This window comes from Haliotis asinina, chromosome 10 (assembly GCF_037392515.1).
Source record: "Haliotis asinina isolate JCU_RB_2024 chromosome 10, JCU_Hal_asi_v2, whole genome shotgun sequence".
Lineage (NCBI taxonomy): Eukaryota > Metazoa > Mollusca > Gastropoda > Lepetellida > Haliotidae > Haliotis > Haliotis asinina.
The window spans coordinates 47,449,838-47,467,730 of record NC_090289.1 but is presented as its reverse complement, the minus strand read 5'-3'; the positions used below and the strand labels follow the sequence as shown (position 1 = coordinate 47,467,730).

General features: G+C 41.4%; 1 protein-coding gene across 1 annotated transcript; it reads left to right on the top strand.

The window, feature by feature from the left end:
- The first annotated feature begins 1,194 nt into the window (after positions 1–1,194).
- Positions 1,195–17,617, top strand: LOC137298392 (alpha-L-iduronidase-like). Its single transcript, XM_067830650.1, has 15 exons — positions 1,195–1,354; positions 2,035–2,178; positions 2,649–2,839; positions 3,785–3,877; positions 4,404–4,609; positions 6,759–6,859; positions 7,481–7,559; positions 9,199–9,445; positions 9,850–9,937; positions 12,232–12,338; positions 12,763–12,887; positions 14,320–14,451; positions 15,994–16,070; positions 16,921–17,036; positions 17,476–17,617. Exons 1-15 carry the CDS (start codon positions 1,206–1,208, stop codon positions 17,571–17,573), a joined length of 1,953 nt encoding a protein of 650 aa, XP_067686751.1. The 5' UTR covers positions 1,195–1,205; the 3' UTR covers positions 17,574–17,617.
- The last annotated feature ends 276 nt before the right edge of the window (positions 17,618–17,893 follow it).

The following is a 17,893-nucleotide window of genomic DNA, read 5'->3' as shown; positions in this document are numbered from 1 at the left end:
TTTCACGTATCACTGAGTGATAACATGATAACCAGCAATTCAATCACTTAATTACATCGGTCTTCAGTAGCACATGATTGTCGTAAGAGGCCACAAAGGGGATCGGGTCGTCAGGCTTGCGGACTTGGGTGACACATGTCATCGTATCCCAATAGCATTGACCAATGTCCATGTTGTTGATCACTGGATTGTCTCGTCTAGACACCGTTATTTACAAGGCTTCGCCATATAGCTTGAACATTCCTGAACCAACAGAATGTTCTCTATTCCTCTATTCACACGATTTTCATATACGCCAGTTTTACATGACAGAAGCCGAGGCAGCTTTAATGTGTGCTGGCTGTTCGGAATCACTTGGTAGGTGGTGTTGTCAAAGTTGCTTCCTCTACCTTCAGACTTCATCGGCGGATTCATCGGCGAGGCCAGCGTCTTTTCGACTTTCACCGAGGGTGATATGACCACGTGTAACAAAAGTCTAATGCTACTCACTGACTGACAATATCTTGTTACACATGTACATATATCACACTGTTCTCACTAGCTGAAGTGTTTCTGAATGCTGCGTAAAGCAATGACGAATTATATAAGGCTAACTACCATACAGAACAGTAAAGTCCGTTAGTTTAACATAGCACTGACTAATACTTATACAGACCAAAATATTTATTTGATTATTATGTCGTTAGTTAGTAATGCACTGTGTTTATAGTCCGTTTGCCGTACCGATGGAATATATTTTCGAAAGCAAACAGATAGTCTTAAATGACATGAAAGTTTATCATTTGTCCATACAAATCGTCATTATTATTTCAGCCATCGGTATGATGAAGAGGGAAAGTTGTATCATGAACGATTATGTATATCTTGGTGTTTTGATGACAGTTGTACCAAGGGTGAAAGCACAATAACCGGAAGAGATAATTTATTTTGCGGAACATAGGGACAGTCTCAAAACTAGTGTGAACTGTTTTCATTGTCACTGCCATTTTCAAACGAAAAAAACAGTTCGGTTGACCAGTGCATGATGTAATCCGTCTTATCCCCAATACATAGCTGAGGCTGTGGTTTCAGCTCTGTAAAAGCACTTTGCCCAAGTGGTTTTATCAATATGGTCTATTGTAATCACTCCGCTAATGTCAAATCACTTACTGGCGTGTAAGATAAGACATCTGACATAGATAAGACACTAGTCCGTCAGTTTCAACATGGCGGCTCTCTTTTTTGTGGTATTGTTGTATCTGCTGAAGGCCACTCAGTCCGACTGTGTGGAGGAGACGGGGGATTTTATCTTCAGCTTCAACTCCTGGGACGAAGTAGGAGCTCTGGACCACTTCTGGAGAAGCACGGGCTTGTGGTAAGTCAAATGTACATTCAAAGTTACATGCAAAATTCACTTCTTGGTAGGCCTAATAGAGCATGACAACGATAATGCAGATATGTGCCGTGGTGAACGGTTAAAACCGAATGATCATTGTGCTTAGATGACAGTGGCGCCACTGGATGTGTGTCTGTTTCGTCACTTCTAATCGCATCAGCCAGAGCCGATGAGGTATATTTGTGACTGCAGTATCGAGTCGCATACAAAGATGAGACCAATGACACAACAATACATCGTTTGAACACTTAAGTACATCTGTACACATCCAGTATCTTGTTCTTTTGTTTCATGACCTAGCAACCAATTATGCGTCTTGACCTTCAGTACCCCTTTAGGTCATACCAAAAGACGTTAAAAGACAGTGATAAAACAAATAGTCTTATGGGGTCAAACAGTTATGTTAGATGTGCAAATTGTGAAAGAATATAATCGTATAATAATCTAGGCCAGCGCTGAGGTTGGTAATCGACGCCAGTAACAAATCCCAATAACAAACAAATAATCAACAATTAAGCCGTTGGGTAGCCTTATGATTAAGCGTTCGCTCGTCACTCGATTTTCCACAAACATACAATGAGTGAAGCCTATAATAGTGCTGGAGTATTTTTAAAGCAATGTGAACATAAACTGACTCACATACTGAATTAACACCCCAGCCCTCCAGATCCACACGACAAGGCAGCTGACTTCTTGCTCAGCCAAGACATGCGACAGAATCTAGCCTTCATTGGAGCGCTTCCACACCGTGCCATCGAGCAGGTTAGGATTCACTGGTTGCTGGAGCTGATTACTGTGCAAAGGTATGTTCCGAGCCCTATTATTTCGTGTTTCATCACAACTCCACTTACGTTGACATATACTTAACAGGCAAAAGACGCACGTTGCGAAAATAAAAAAATTGTGAAATTCAAAAAAAATAATCAAACATGCTTTGTCTGCTATTTGTCTGGGTCATTTTGTCACAGCTGGAACCACTGTGCCCGGGTTAACACGAGTCGTTACGACTTTGTAAAACCCATGAACAACTATTGTGGCAAACATCGAAACAAGGCGAACCATTATTGAGAACAGCGATCATGCTTCCTACTCACGAAACCGATAAATTCCATTTCCATGGACAAATAATTATCATGTTTGTGGTAGGACTTTGGAGAAGACGGGGATGGTTGTAGTACTGATTCTGTGAACAGAAGCTGAACACGTGGTGTCTAGGCAATATGACCGAATATCGTCAATACGTTGGGTTCTGACTCCCTTCCGTATCGACAAGTGTTTCAGATGGGGGTCCGACGTACACCTTCAGCAACCTAGACAGCATGGTGGAACTGCTCCATGAGAACGGTCTGAAGCCTGGCTTTGAGATCATGGGCAACCCTTCCTCCTTGTTCACCGACTTCGAGAACAAGACACAGGTGTACTGGTGGCGAGACCTCGTCCAACAGATAGCAACCAGATACATAGGTGTGTGTGGTGCCGTATGTGTAACTAGGGGTGAAGCCATCCCATAGACGACATCCTAACCATAATATCTTACTGACGGTGTTAACCTCTGTTGTCATGTGGACAAGTCGTCAGACGTCAGACTAGATGCTCCATTATTCGAATCCAGGAACTTGACCAGGAAATTCTATGGTCACTATATACTCAATAACGTCATTCTAGGTAAACGCAGTCTCAGCTTTATTCGTTACACTCCACCACTGTGTCTCACAAGACCTAGTAGAAGGTCGCGACAGGTAACCTTTGAGCGACCTATGACTGTCCAAACAATAGTGAGATGGTTGAATAGATTTAACCAATCAGATAACGGCTACTACTGAGGGATCGGAGGGACTTACAAAATATTCAGGTCACCGACACAGATCTCTCCACAAACACAAATTAGCATATAACACAGTTATTTGACCTGCAGTATATACGCTTTGGGATTTCAGTTGTCATGGTTACCATTAGCTAATATTTCCGCAAGATGACATCCTTGAATATTGCCAAAAACACTATTTTCAGAGACTTTTTACTCACCGTTGTAATGGCATATTGTCGCGACATATCCTATGTTTGGGATTATAAATACTAAATATTAAACAGCCTACATTACCAATAAGAAATATCATCGCGAAATAAAAGTTTGTTTTAATCGTATTAGATAGTCGTAATAGTTGTAAGTAAAAAAAAAAAACTTGTCATGTAAATATGAACTAGTCGAAAATATAATTACTCCAGTTCCAAAATGTTACAGACTTTAGATAGATGATTATGATTCGGTGCAGTTTAACACACTCTGTGCATGCGTGGTGATCAAGTTCTAAATGATACATATTTGGCTTGGAAACACAGTCGTTGTAATTCATTCTTTCTCCTTCGTGCAATGGTACGTTCGTAACTGTGCTTTGAATATGCCTACAGGTATATATGGACTGGAGTATGTGAAAACTTGGAACTTTGAGTCGTGGAACGAACCAGATTGTGGAGTCTTTTATAAACTGATGACAAAACAAGGTATCGTTTCAACGTCTATAACAACAAAGAATGACAAAGAAACAACACTAATAATTTAAAAAATACACAGTTTGTGACACTGATGTTTGAATGTTTGTTTGTGGGCATATGTCTCAACATACAACACAAGACACAAGAACTCGAGGCACCAGCTAAGCACTTGCATATATATATATATATATATATATATATATATTTCTCTTTCTCTCTCTCTCTCTCTCTTCAGATATTTATTATATCTGAGGAAATTGTTCTGATATTCATACGAAACGAATATCAAATATGAATTTCAAGAGCATCTTCATCCATGCATCTTGAACGATTCGTTGGGGTAGAATCGGACTTCAGTGTGACGCTTTAGCCACTAGGCTACCCAACCGCTCACTGTTAAATACAGAACTCAGTTTACATGAACACATTATCCGGACTGCTTCGGTTAGCAAGTTCCTCGTGTGTTTAAACAATTGCATTTTACTTTTTTTAAAAGCGAAGTCATGGGATGACCTATACGCTGATTGTTTTTAAGGTTACTTGAACTACTATGACGCATGCTCAGAAGGTCTGAGAGCTGCCAGCCAATCCTTGATCTTCGGTGGACCTGGAGGCGGATGTGACGACAACAACGAGACCGACACCTATGATGATGCGTTGTTTAAACACGTCACTTCCGGTACTAACTACTTCACAGGAAAGACGGGGACCAGACTTGACTTCATCTCAATGCACAGAAAGGTATTGTCAATGGTCGGGATCTGCCGATGCTCACCAATGTAAAACATGGAACGAAGACAAAGATATAGTTTGCTTAGTTTTACGTCGCTTTTTAGCAACATTCCAGCAATACACCAGAAGTAGGACTCATAGGAGGAGATGTCAGTACGTTTTGAGCCTTGCATTGAAAAACACAAAGTATTGGTATGAACCACATATTTTTCAACATAGTTCCCTTGTGAGTCAAGACACTGTGTTCCATCTTTTCTGCCAGGCGCTGATGCCATCTTTGTAGAAGGCGCCATTTTGGTCCTCAAACCAAGCCTCAGTGGCAGCAATAAGCTCATTATCATTCTGAAATCTACGACCAAGCAAGTGTTTCTTGAGATTTTGGAACAGATGGTAATCACTTGGTGCCAGGTCTGGAGAGTAGAGGGGATGCGGCAAGATTTCGTACCCGCATTCCTGGACAGCAGCGACTGCAACGCGAGAGGTGTGTACTGGAGCATTGTCTTGATGTGGAAGAATACCACGTCTGATCTTGCCCCGGCGCTTCTCCTTGATTGACTGTCGCACTTGCCTGAACAAGTTAGCGTAATATTCCCCATTCATTGTTCTTCCTTTCGGTAAGTAATCTTTGTGGATGACGCCTTTGCTATCCCAGAAGACTGTCGCCATTACCTTCTGCACTGATCTGGAGGCTTTGAACTTTTTGGTCCTGGATTCTTGTTTGCTCTCAGGATCATAGTGGTGGATCCAGGTGTCATCACAGGTTACTAGCCTAAAGTGAAAATCTTCTAGATTCTGTTTGTATCTGGTTAGCATGGAGTTGCTTATGGTGACCCTTGTTTCATTTCATCTGTAAGCATTCTTGGCACCCATCTTGCGCACACCTTAGACATGACGAGATGTTCATGAAGAATGGTCTCAATGGATCCGTGTGAAATGCCTGTGGTCTCCTCTAACTCGTGGAGTGTGATTCGACGATTTTCCAGCACAAGTCTATGCACTCTGTCAATGTTTTCCTGACTAGTGCTTGTTGTTGGGCGACCTGGACGGGGGTCATCTTCAAGACTCTCTCCACCATGCTTAAATTCATTGACTCATTGTTTGATGGTAGCAGATGAAGGGGAAGACTTCCCATAAACTGTTGAAAGCCTTTCTTCAATGTTCTTCGCCGAGTTTCCTTCAAGAACTAAAAACTTAATTACTGCTCTATACTCAATTTTATTCATTTTCACTGCCGTGAGGGGGGTCTCTTTCTGTCAATGTGGGCTGTTCAATAACTTCTGAGAGTAAGATACCAAAACTTATATATCACATCAGCTACACCCCAAGGTTCATTGTCGTACCCAGGCTGTGACACCTGGGTATGAAAAATGCTCAAGGCTCAAACCTTATTGAGATCCCCTCGTAGATCACAATCAAACCCAGGCCTTCTTCGTGGCGAACGAACGCTTTCACCACTCGCCACCCCTGCCCCACCTTCACCCCCACCCACCGCTAGGCTACTCGACAAAGAGTGGTCAACTATGAAGTAGATTTCCTAAATCATGTTGAAACGTAGGCTTGGGAGGAACATCGTTCGGACTGGAGGAAAATGATCCATATTTCTTCTTTCCCTGCAACGGCTTTTCGAGGACGTCGTAACCTCTAACAACAACGTCTCCCCACATACTATCGTTTTCCTTCAAAATTAACGTATTGCCCTGCACTATAGTGTATGTTTTTCGTGCCGAAGTCTCCTAATTTCAACCAAAGGTACCAGTTTCAGTAGTGCATTATTTACCGTATTCCTCTCATAGTTTGGGCTTCCTCTACACTAGCGTGTCCAGTGCTTTATATATTATATAACTCCTCTAACGGTAATAGCTTGTCTTGTGCGTTATTCTATTCATCTTACGGTAACACCTTGTCCAGTGCATTATTCCTGTACTAGCTTGTCTATAGTATGTCAGTATATCCTCTCACAGTTTGGGCTTTCCCTGCACCAGCTTGTTAAGCCCGTTGTTAAATTTCTGTAAATCTAAAGACGTCCATTACTCTAGCTTTATTCTATTCCTCTAACGGTAGTAGCTTTCCTAACAGCAGCTTGTCTAGGGCGTTAGTAAATTAAATCACAGCTCATCTACTGTGTTGATCTCTCTCATGGTGAGGTCTTTACCTTCAGGGACGTTATGTGGCTGAGAACATCGTGAATGCTGAACTGGACATACATTCCTACCTCCAACAGATGTACCCCGGTCTAGTGGACAAACCCTTCTACAACGAGTATGTACATAATCAAAGTGTGAAATAGCCACTGGGCCGGTTGTCCGCGGCTTATAAAAATCTAGTGACCAGTGACCAGTAAATCTCCAGTGACCAGTAAATCTCCATAGTCATTGGCCCGTGTGGTTCATGAAGCTTCATGGAGTCATTTTGTAATATGTCACTCTCTCCAGCGTGTTAAGTTATAAATACACTTTTAAATCATGCAAGATTGTGGCCTGATACACATGTTCATAATATTAGCAGCCCTGTCATGCCGACAACGTTATATTCTCATTTATTTTTTAATCTTTGCATAGTTTCTATATTCACATTTGAGGCTAGTGGAGTATTTTGTAAACTCGTAACTTTCAGGCATAGTAAGCCCCATGTGCTACGAAAATTTGGAAACTATTTCGCTCACTACAGGACGAAGCTGGTGTGTATGTACTTCTGCGTCTGACTGAACTAGTAAATACAGATCTCAATCAGGTAAAGATATCACACCAATGGCACTATTCAAGGGTAATTATCTGTCAGAATATCTTAACAAACTATCACAGAATGTTACGAGCGACAGAAACCATTTCACGTCCCCAACAGAACAGCGATCATGCAATCAAAAGATTCGTCTGTTTCCAGTGAGTCCGACCCACTTGGAGGTTGGAACAAAGATCAGAAGTGGAGGGCGACTTCCGGATATGCCGCCATTGCTGCAAAGGTAAGCATGAATGTTTCCGAATATGGAAGGATAAAGTCGAAACCTTCGCTTACAATACATTAGAGTGAGTGAGCGAGTTTGGTTGTATGCTTCTTTCAGCAACATTACACCAATAACGTGAAGCGAACGCTTTAACCACTAGGCTACCCCACAGCCGCAAATACCTTTGAAAAACTGTTAGGGAACGTATAGCAAAACCTTATTTAGGTTTGCAGTTAGGGGTGAAATGGTACACTCTCACCACGGAACGATAGGTATTATACAAGGTCTTAGACTCGGTCCGTTTGGGTTCGGCATGTGTGATATGGTCACAAAGCCAAAAACTGACAACAAGAGCCAAACTAAACCTAACATTGTTTAATATACCGTGGAAATACTTAATCATAATCTTTGTTATTTTGAATGAACAAAACTGTCATTATATAATTACTTTAAACAAAGTAACACAACACATAAGAACTGGCTAGCATATGGCGAGTGATCCTTACATACATATCAAGAATTACTGCAGGTTTGGCAAATCACCAGGGATCTTCATATCTATTTTCAAGAACACAAGCCTGTTCATGGTTTGACTGGACAAATTTACCCTTTGATTGCTATGTCCAGTTGGCTGTTATCTTTGATATACTACAAACACAAAGTATGAGAACACCCTAAAATTTGATAGCCACAAATATATTGAAAGGTGGTGAGGTCATTTAGACTCTTAGGTAAATGCAACTCTTTAGTGTGTAATGGGCACTTTTAACGACATGTCAGAACTTGTAGTGATGTAACTGATTCAGCATTCGAGGTCGAGCGAAATGGAACAGTGTCAAACAGTGAACACCATGTTTGAATCAAACACCCCACTAGTGCTTGACAAATTTCCAATTAGACATATTGTGTATCAGATAACTTTTTCCCATTTATTCTCAAGTCAAACCTTGCTGGAATTTTATACTTGCGGTAACAACTCGTCATTAATGCAAATGATATGTTTACATAATGTACGCAGTTACAGAAGGTATAACACGACTGAACATTTTTTTTCCAAAAATAGCTTAAAAAGTAACCCAGGTACTGATGTCTTGCTGACTTGTAGATCAGCAAGTTAACGACATTCAATTCCGAACTTGCTTCCGTGAATATGGCGGCCGTCTAGGAATGCATAGATTTGATTTGTAGACAGGTTAGGAACGCTGTAACAAGTTTGTTAAAATGACGGCACCAAAATCGAAAATACCGAATTTTTGGATTTCATACGGTATGCCGAACCGAAGACCAAATACCGCGGTTATATACTTATACGACAGTATACCGTTTCACTCCTACTTGCTGTTACTGTCTACTATAATATGAACGAAATGGATTGTGGTGTGTATGTTGCACACATGGACTTGAAGTGGCTTAATCGAATATTAATATTATTGAGGTGTACTAAAATAGCACTGAGAGAATCACGGCACCTTCTGAAGTATTAGTGCGGGACACTAGAAACTAGCTTGACACACACAATTTTAACCATAGTGGGAAACAAGCCTGTCCCATCCCAGTAACGGACAAACACTCTTGTCCGTATGCTACCGTGGCGTAACGACCAAGCGCTTTACCCTGTATGCCACGCTGTTTGATCCGACTTGGGTTTTTTTTTCAGATAATTGGACAACACGAGAACCTCTTCAGAGCAAATGCTAGTTCTGATCTGAAGTATACACTCCTTAGCAACGACAACGGCTTCCTTAGTTACTACCCACACCAGTTTACCCAGCGCACCCTGTTGGCGAGATTTCAAATGAATAACACTAAAACACCTTACGTGACGTTCATACCGAAACCCATCTACGCAACAATGGCAGCCTTGTCCTTCCTCGGAGACAAACTGGTTCATCTTGAAGCAAAGAGTAAGTCATCCCAGGGAGTGAATGGAGACAATGGTTTTACGTCGCTTTTAGCATTATTCCAGTAAAATCATAGATGGGCACCCCTGAATTTGGCTTCAAGCATTCTACCCATGTGGAGAATCGAACCCAGGTCTTTGATGTGACGAGTTAACGCCTTAACCATTAAGCTTTCTAGAAATTATTAAATGGTTATCCTTTGTGAATAGTGAGTGAGTATGGTTTTACGCCGATCTTAAAAGTAATGACCTACACACATTGTACAAATGTGGGGAATCGCACACGGGTCTTTGGTGTGACGAGCTAACGTTTGCACTATTGTAATATTTAATGGTGGGTCCCTGGAATATTGTGACATAATCTGACAAAATCTTTCAGGCGTAAATAATCCCAATATTACATCCTAGCTACATCCGGTGGTCCTGTCTCCAACTTGAGCCACTATGGCGGTATTGCTACACTGCACGAGACAGAAGATGATGCGTCCTCTGATTGGTGAGTCGTCATATATCGACTGTGTCCGTCCTTATGTTATGTCCTGCGGAAAATCACACGAGACTCTGTAATGTTTTACAATGTCTTCTGTCTCCAGCCGGATTGAAAAACAAACCCCACTGTTCCATTACTTGATTAAGTTCGGTTTCTCCCACACAATCTCGAACACAATCTCGGGAGAAATCTGCCATATCCGGTGCGTTGTCAGTAACGTGGATTACACATATTGAACAAGTATTGTCGATGACAATAGGCACTTGATTCAGGCTTTTATCGACTTCATCACATTAAAACTTTTGTACTCTTGGAGTGGAACAACGTAAAACGTCTGTGGGACACTGCTTGCGTGCACGCCCTGACGTAGAATTACGTGACGCATAATTGAGATTTTTTAAGACTTGAACTGTGGTAGTGTTTTCTGACGTGTTGCACCGTTGAGCTATTGTGTGACGTGATGTACTTTGCAGTATTTTCTGACGTAATGTTACACTGAACTTTTGTCTGATGCTCTTTTGTGTTATTCTGTGTTGTGGTGTACTATTGTACTCCTCTGTGTGGGGTGACGAACCAGTGTAGTTTACACCCGTTCGCGGAGTTTTCAGATGTTTATGTCGTTTCTTTCCCTTCCAAACTTCGGTCAGGAATGCGCTCTAGTAGTATAAATCATGATAATGTGTGACTTGATGTACTGTTATTGTACTATTAAATGACGCCTGCAATTCTACAAAGCACTTGTAACTGAAAACTTTCACATCATCGATTGACATGATTGTCCAGGTCATCGATCACTTGATTGTCTGATCAGTCTCCATTCCGCTCTCGCCTTGTCTGTCATACAGACATTGAAACAAATAATCTCATGTAAGTAGAATATCTTTGAAGTCTTGATTATAACAGTTTTCAGCTGAAATTGAAAGAAATATCTCTGCTCCTTTTTATTATGTTTTATGAACATAAATTAGAAACCTTTTTCTGTAAAATATCTTCATGTTAGAAACTAGATGTCTGACTGGCCAGGGTAAGGGTACGAGCTTGTCCATTATTGTGAATAGCGAATGCTAACAGTGGTGAAAGATTTGTTTACCGTTTTCGTGCACGTCTGGTCCATGATGATATTTTATATACAGTGGAAGTTGTCTATATCGGCACTCATCGTCACTGAAGAAATAATCCGGTATAGACGGCGTACCTGACTGTAGATCTGACATGGTTTCAGCCAGCAACCAGTTTTGTCACTCTCATATACATTATTTTATCGCAATAAAACATGTCAGCTCACTAGTTACATGTACAAGTATACCCATGCTGAACTAAAGTAAAACTGTCTTGTTGGTAACCATGTAGAATTAATTGGTGACACAATACATCCGGTTCAGTCCTCGCCATGTGCCAGATTAGAAAGCGCTGATTACTCTATATGCACATATTCGAACGGCTCATTTGATGCAGAGACAAGGAATTGACAGCTGTCGGAATTCAGAGCTTTTAAATGATGATAAATGCACAAGCCACAGACGGGAAAGATATTTTATGAGGTGATGACAACGTGTTGGACTGGACAGCTGCCGGTTTTGACAGCTTCCACTGTAACTATTGGTCTCTTGACACTAAGAAGAACTTGTTTCTGAGGATATAGCCGTGAATGATTTTGTATATTCGATTTCTCTCTTTCGCGTGAAGGTCCGTGGTAGAATAGGCCTTCAGCAACCCATGCTGACAAACGGGGTCGGGTGGTTAGGTTCACTGACTTGGTTGACACCTGTCATCGGTTCCCAGTTGCGCAGATACTCATGCCGTTGAATACTGGATTGTCTGATCCAGACTCAGTTATGCACAGACCGCCACCATATAGCTGGAATATTGCTGAGTGCGGCGGAAACCTAAAGTCACTCACGTGACGTGATGTACTACTGTGATGTTGAGTGACGTGATGTACTACTGTGATGTTGATTGACGTGGTGTACTGTTGTCATTGTGTGACTTAACAGTGCAACTACGATGTTGTGTGACGTGATGTACTGTTGTCATCGTGTGACGTAATATACAAATGTAATGTTGTGTGACGTGATGTACTACTGTTGTCACTGTGTGGCGTAATGTAGTGCAGTGATGTTGAGTGACTTGATGTACTGTTGTTATTGTGTGGCGTGATGTACTACTGTGATGTTGTGTGACGCGATGATCTATTATGTTGTTATGTGACGTCATGTACTATAGTGCTGTTGTGTTATGTGATGTACTATTGATCTACTGTGTAAAGTTACCTGGTGTTACCATTTTGACGTTATTTTCAGCTGGCAGTCAGCGTTCTTTGTCTATAACAGTTGTGATATCGGACATGGCGAAGACTGGGGTCTTCTGGATCTCACATGGAACATTAGACCACCCCCCGACAATGAAGGTACCTGTGACAACTACACAGAACATTCGAGATACAGACAGGTGTTTTCCCAAAGTAGGCGGCCAGTTGTTGCTAGCGCTGAATACGCATGTACACCAAGTACATATCAAAACCATTCGTCGCATACGATACTTCTGTAAAATGGACTAAAGGATTCTTGGACCAATTAGAACGCAGACAACGCTCAAAACTGCATAGCTTTTTTTTAAATCACGAGTTAGAGATCAGTATAAATTGTCAACTGCACGAGACACAGATATTCTCGAATCTAGATTGTCAATTTGACCTATCTTTATGAGTGCGCAGGGGTAATATATTTCCACAACTTTGGGGATGACAAATCAGGGCGTGCGGGAGATATGAGTCAGAAATTAATATGAACAGATTTAATTAGACTGAGCACGAAACCGAAACCTATTTATAGATTTGCGGTTGATGATGTATGCGGTGGGCCCCCTAAATGCAGACCCCTACGGCGTGTGGACAGGACTGTTCAACTCCACCGACTTCCCAACCCTCGGTCAGTTCCGGCGGCTTCGGCAAGAAGCGGTAAGAACACTCCAAACACAACTGTCACTTAATCATAAATTTGGTTTGAATACTGAGATGTGTATTTCGAGTAGCAATATCATACTCGTGAAAGTTGTGAATGTCATGAAGTATTACTATCGTGTGATACGTTTCGGCCACGGATGACGTGAGTACGAAGACCACAAGAGTTGTCTCCCCTCCTATTCGCCCGCACAGCAAACGGGTCGAAGTAAACTCTGGCTCTGCATTATTCGCTAGCTGCTAGCAGTATAAGCTGAATAACGTATAACATTGACAGTAAGTTTCACTAAGTCTGAGAAAACCACTACCGGTGAAAGAAAACATGATTGTGTGTATAATGAATCTCGCTGTGTCTATCTTTATTAGTTTAAATGTCATGGTACAAATTAACTACCCATTTGAAGAAAACTTCTAATGAACTAGGAGGGTCGATTAACGAACTTAAAAAATACCTTAAGGACCGTTCTTAGTATGAAACTGAGACTCAGAACAGTATTCCATGTGTACATATGAAGGCGTGGGGGTTTCATGGGGGTGGAAAATCCGTAGTGACGGAAGTCTAAGATATTGAACACTTTGAGTTATCCAATTGGTCACACCTTTGGATTCTGTCACCCTTGACAACTCTGCACACTTATAATGTTCCGGAGACCGCTAACCTGTGCTTGATGCTGCAACTATAGAATTTTACAGCTTTGAGTGGTAAGCGCCTATACGCATATTCCTCCTGGGTAAGGACACTTTAGACACACTAGACACTATATTTTGCTAATGATCACAAATTTCACAACTATACTTAAACGTAGATTCATATTTGGAAACTGTGTCCATTTAAATATGGACAAAGGATAATATGATAACCCCATAGGCAAACAGCCTCTTCAATCTCACTTATGAACTTTGTACATGAGTAACCATGGTAATGGTTATCATGGCACCAATCAACCATTTTGCAAATCATGGAACCATAGCAAATAAACATCTCACCTCAATGACAGGTATGGGATCTACAAGATCCAATGACATACTGAAACCTAGGATCCATGCTTACTGTCAGCTGAGGTATTTAAACCAAATTTGACTCCACACAATAGTTTTTTATTGACTCCATGATTTGATCTTTATCAAAATGTGGGTAGTACATTATTTTTTTTTTAAAAAAAAAAATCTTCGAACAACGCAAACAAAAGGCCAGATTTTCGATTACTTTTGCATATAGTAATAGGCTAGTTTATAAAGCGTTTTTACATAGCAAGATACAAACACGCTGATATTCATATATTTCTCTTTCCTTTTCAAATTTCATTTGCGGAGGATGTTAAATTCCTATATGTAGTTTAACAAAAGTCTGGCTTAATTAACATTCTAGGGTGTGTTACAGGATGAAATGTCATATCGTGTCGGTACGAGCTTGGGTCTTCCATTGCAGAATGTGGTACCCACTAATGCCTACGTCCCCAGCAATGCGACCACTGTGCTGCTGCCCCCGGGTTTCCAGATACTCACCGACACAGTAGTGGTGCTGCACTTGTGTGGCAAGTCGAAGCACCCACCTGAACAGGTCAGATCTCAAACCACAAGAAATCATGTTCACTGAATGAATGAGTGACTCTAGTTTTACTCTGCTTTTAGCACTATTCCAGCGGTGAAAACCAGAAATGGACTTAACGTATTGCACTCATCTGGTTATTCGAACCCTGGTCTAAAGCGTGACGAGCGAACGCTTTACCCACTTGGCTACCCTGCCTCCCCTAAATGACGTTCAACTAGCAGTGGTAGACTGAAGTAGCCCTTGGTCAGTCTGCAAGTAACGTACAGATTTGATGTACAGTTAAAATTCATCTTTTGCGTAAGTGTTTGGGATGACATGATAATATCATATAAGAATATTTGTAACAAAACAGTACATGATTAGATTGATGTAAGAGGGGACCAGTGATTCGCGAACACATTGATAAACATTCAGCATGCCCAAGGGGAGATAACTCTTCATGTACAGTTAGTCGTCTCGCCTCAGACCAGCCTCCCTCTATGCTCGAATTCACTCATGTATGTTGTGTGTTAGACTTGCACAAATCTCTAAACTGAAAATTAATAGTTTAAAGGAACATTTCTTTAAGAAAAACAACAGACTGCCGTCTTAGACTTGCGTTTTTAAAAGACAGTATTATTATGCATCGATGGGCTTAGCATTCAGTTACGCCTTGGAGCATGGCTAGCTGTTTGGGTATTGCTTCATAGCCAGTCTTCGCCCCGTGAAGGTCCCGGGGTAGAATAGGCCTTCAGCAACCCATGCTTGCCATAAAAGGCGACTCAGCTTGTCGTAAGAGGCGACTAACGGGATCGGGTGGTCAGACTCGCTGACTTGGTTGACACATGTCATCGGTTCCCAATTGCGCAGATCGATGCTCATGTTGTTGATCACTGGATTGTCTGGTCCAGACTCGATTATTTACAGACCGCCGCCATATAGCTGTAATATTGCTGAGTGCGGCGTAAAACTAAACTCACTCACTCACTCATAGCCAGTCTTCCAGAAAAGAGTGTCTCCTGATTGACCTTCTTCAACCACATACATCCATAGTGATCAGTCAGGGTCTTCCTCTGGGTCCTACAAGGACGCTTTTGTAGGCCAAGCATTGTCACATAAATTACTAAACCTATAAACGCAAAGATTTTCCCCCGTGATAACAATCGCATGACCTTAACGATAAGTTTTAAAATTCTCCCGGCACGACTTTACTCTCATTATCATAATAATGTAAAAGAATATGTTTGGGCGAGGTAGATTTAACTTTCGAAAGAATCTGGGGTATTTTTTGTCATTTTTTCATCCTTAACATATATAACAATATCATGTTGATGTTTGTCAAATCCTTTGTCAGAAACTGACCAATGAGCTACTTGACTTTTGAGTTTCCGGATTGAAATTGTGACGTGTTATTTTTATTTCAATTATTGCTATAGTTTGTCTTTTTGGAGTAGATGCTTCAATTTTGTTGCTGTTGTCTTTTTTTTGTGTTATTGAAGGAACTGACAGACGTTATTTACTTTGACAAATCATAAATCATGACTAAGTGTGAAATTCTTTGCTGTATGTTAGGTTACCGGTGTCCGGTTTATTGAGATCACCGCTGGACAAGTACAGGTGGTTTGGTCAGACGATGCCATAAAGACAAAGTAAGTCACGAATGTGTGTGTGTGTGTGTGTGTGTGTGTGTGTGTGTGTGTGTGTGTGTGTGCCTGTGTGTCCGCGCTTGCGTGTGTATGCATGTGCAAGCTCCTGTCGTGTGTGAATGTCTGTGTATGCCGTGATGTGTGTGGTATGATTTGATGCCTGTATGTGTGAATTTGTGGATGTGTCTTGGTGTCGGGTGTGGTCGGGTGTGAAAGTAGGTCGGGGTTGGGTTGAAAGGAGGTATGATGTGGATTACTGGTGTGGGGGTGCGTGGGAAGGTTGGTGTGGGTGTGTTTGGGAGTAGGGGTTTACAGGAGTGATAGCACCATTTAACCTGTGTTTTAAGCATACCTTGGCTTCATGATTACAGGTTCGAATCCCAGAACACTAACATAGTTTACAAGCATCCCAAAACGCTCTTATGTTTATCTATTACCGTCAACATCCACGAAAGTCCCATAGCTATGACTGTCAACTTTTAAACATCTCCCCTGAACTTAATCCAAGTTCACAGCGGGATACATCGCTGTAAACTGCTGTTGCAAGTCCAGGCTGTTACTGACAAACCAACAGATGTCGCCCGAGTTGGATGTCAAGTCCTGGCGAGAATATGGACTATTCACTCACATGAGTCGTTCAACATTTAAAACGGGGCATTTTTAATTAAACCGAATGGTAGGCGACATTCGACAAGATATGGGCTTCACACATTACAAACGCATGCTGGAATTGAACCCGGGTCGGCGTTACGAGCGAATTCTATAACCACCAGACTACCCAGCGGCCAGTTAATCGCTCATTGTATATTTAATGTTTAACATACACCATGTATTTTGTCATCATCTCACACAGGTGTATTGCCACGTATGAGGTAGAGTACTCACAACAAGAAGCAGGTCCATTTGTGCGTGTCAATCAGGATGACACCGTAGTGACAACAGTAGTTGTCTCCCCTGATCCTAAACCACGTAAGGATGTATATCTGCAACGTTATTATTGTCTGTGATTTCATTCTTTAAACCTAAACATGGCGTCAGTACTTATGACAATGAGCTGGTATTTAACTGGTAATACGAATACCAGTCAGCTTAAACAGCTGAAAAAGCTGAAACATATAAGGATGCATTCAGTTTTACACAGCGATATTCCAGTAAAGTCAGAAATGGGCTTCACACAGTATACCCATTAGGAAGTAGATCCCATGCTTTCGGTGTGACGAGCGAACGCTCCAACCACATGGCTAAACCATCTTCAGTATGAACTAACTGGATATGCTTTGGTCTTAAAAGAACTGGCACTGTTCAATCATTCATTCATTCATTATTAGTAAGAAATGTCACAAGATAAAATTGTGTTGACAAGTTAGTCTCAGGTGTGTTAATGTGTAACGAAATGGTTATGTTGTAGACGGTGACCCTGACGACGTTGTTCGTGGCTACTACCGCGTCAGAGCCGTCGACTACTTCAATCGTCCAGGTCCATATTCGAATATTGTAAAATATTAATAAAATATTAAATTGTATTAAATATATCATTTCTTCTGTGGACAGGTTATGTTTTCTGTTTTACTTACATTGAGCTTCAATACCCATCCCTCTCTCTCCCTCACACACACACACACACACACACACACACACACACACACACACACACACACGCGCGACTTGGGAATCACGGATGGTCTGGCTCTGTCTTGGTTGCTAGCAGGGATAGTAGCTCAATATTTCAGTCACTAGATTGTTTGGTCCTAACCTGATTATCCACAGAACGCTAAACAGTGACAACGTTCTGCAGCCCCTGTGCAATTCAAGATGTTAATTCGCGG

Coding starts and splice junctions, on each gene's coding strand:
- LOC137298392 (XM_067830650.1), top strand. CDS start 1,206: ATGGCGGCTCTCTTTTTTGTGGTATTGTTGTATCTGCTGAAGGCCACT. Junction 12,888..14,319: donor GGCGGCTTCGGCAAGAAGCG/GTAAGAACACTC, acceptor CTTCCATTGCAG/AATGTGGTACCCACTAATGC. Junction 17,037..17,475: donor CTCCCCTGATCCTAAACCAC/GTAAGGATGTAT, acceptor GTTATGTTGTAG/ACGGTGACCCTGACGACGTT.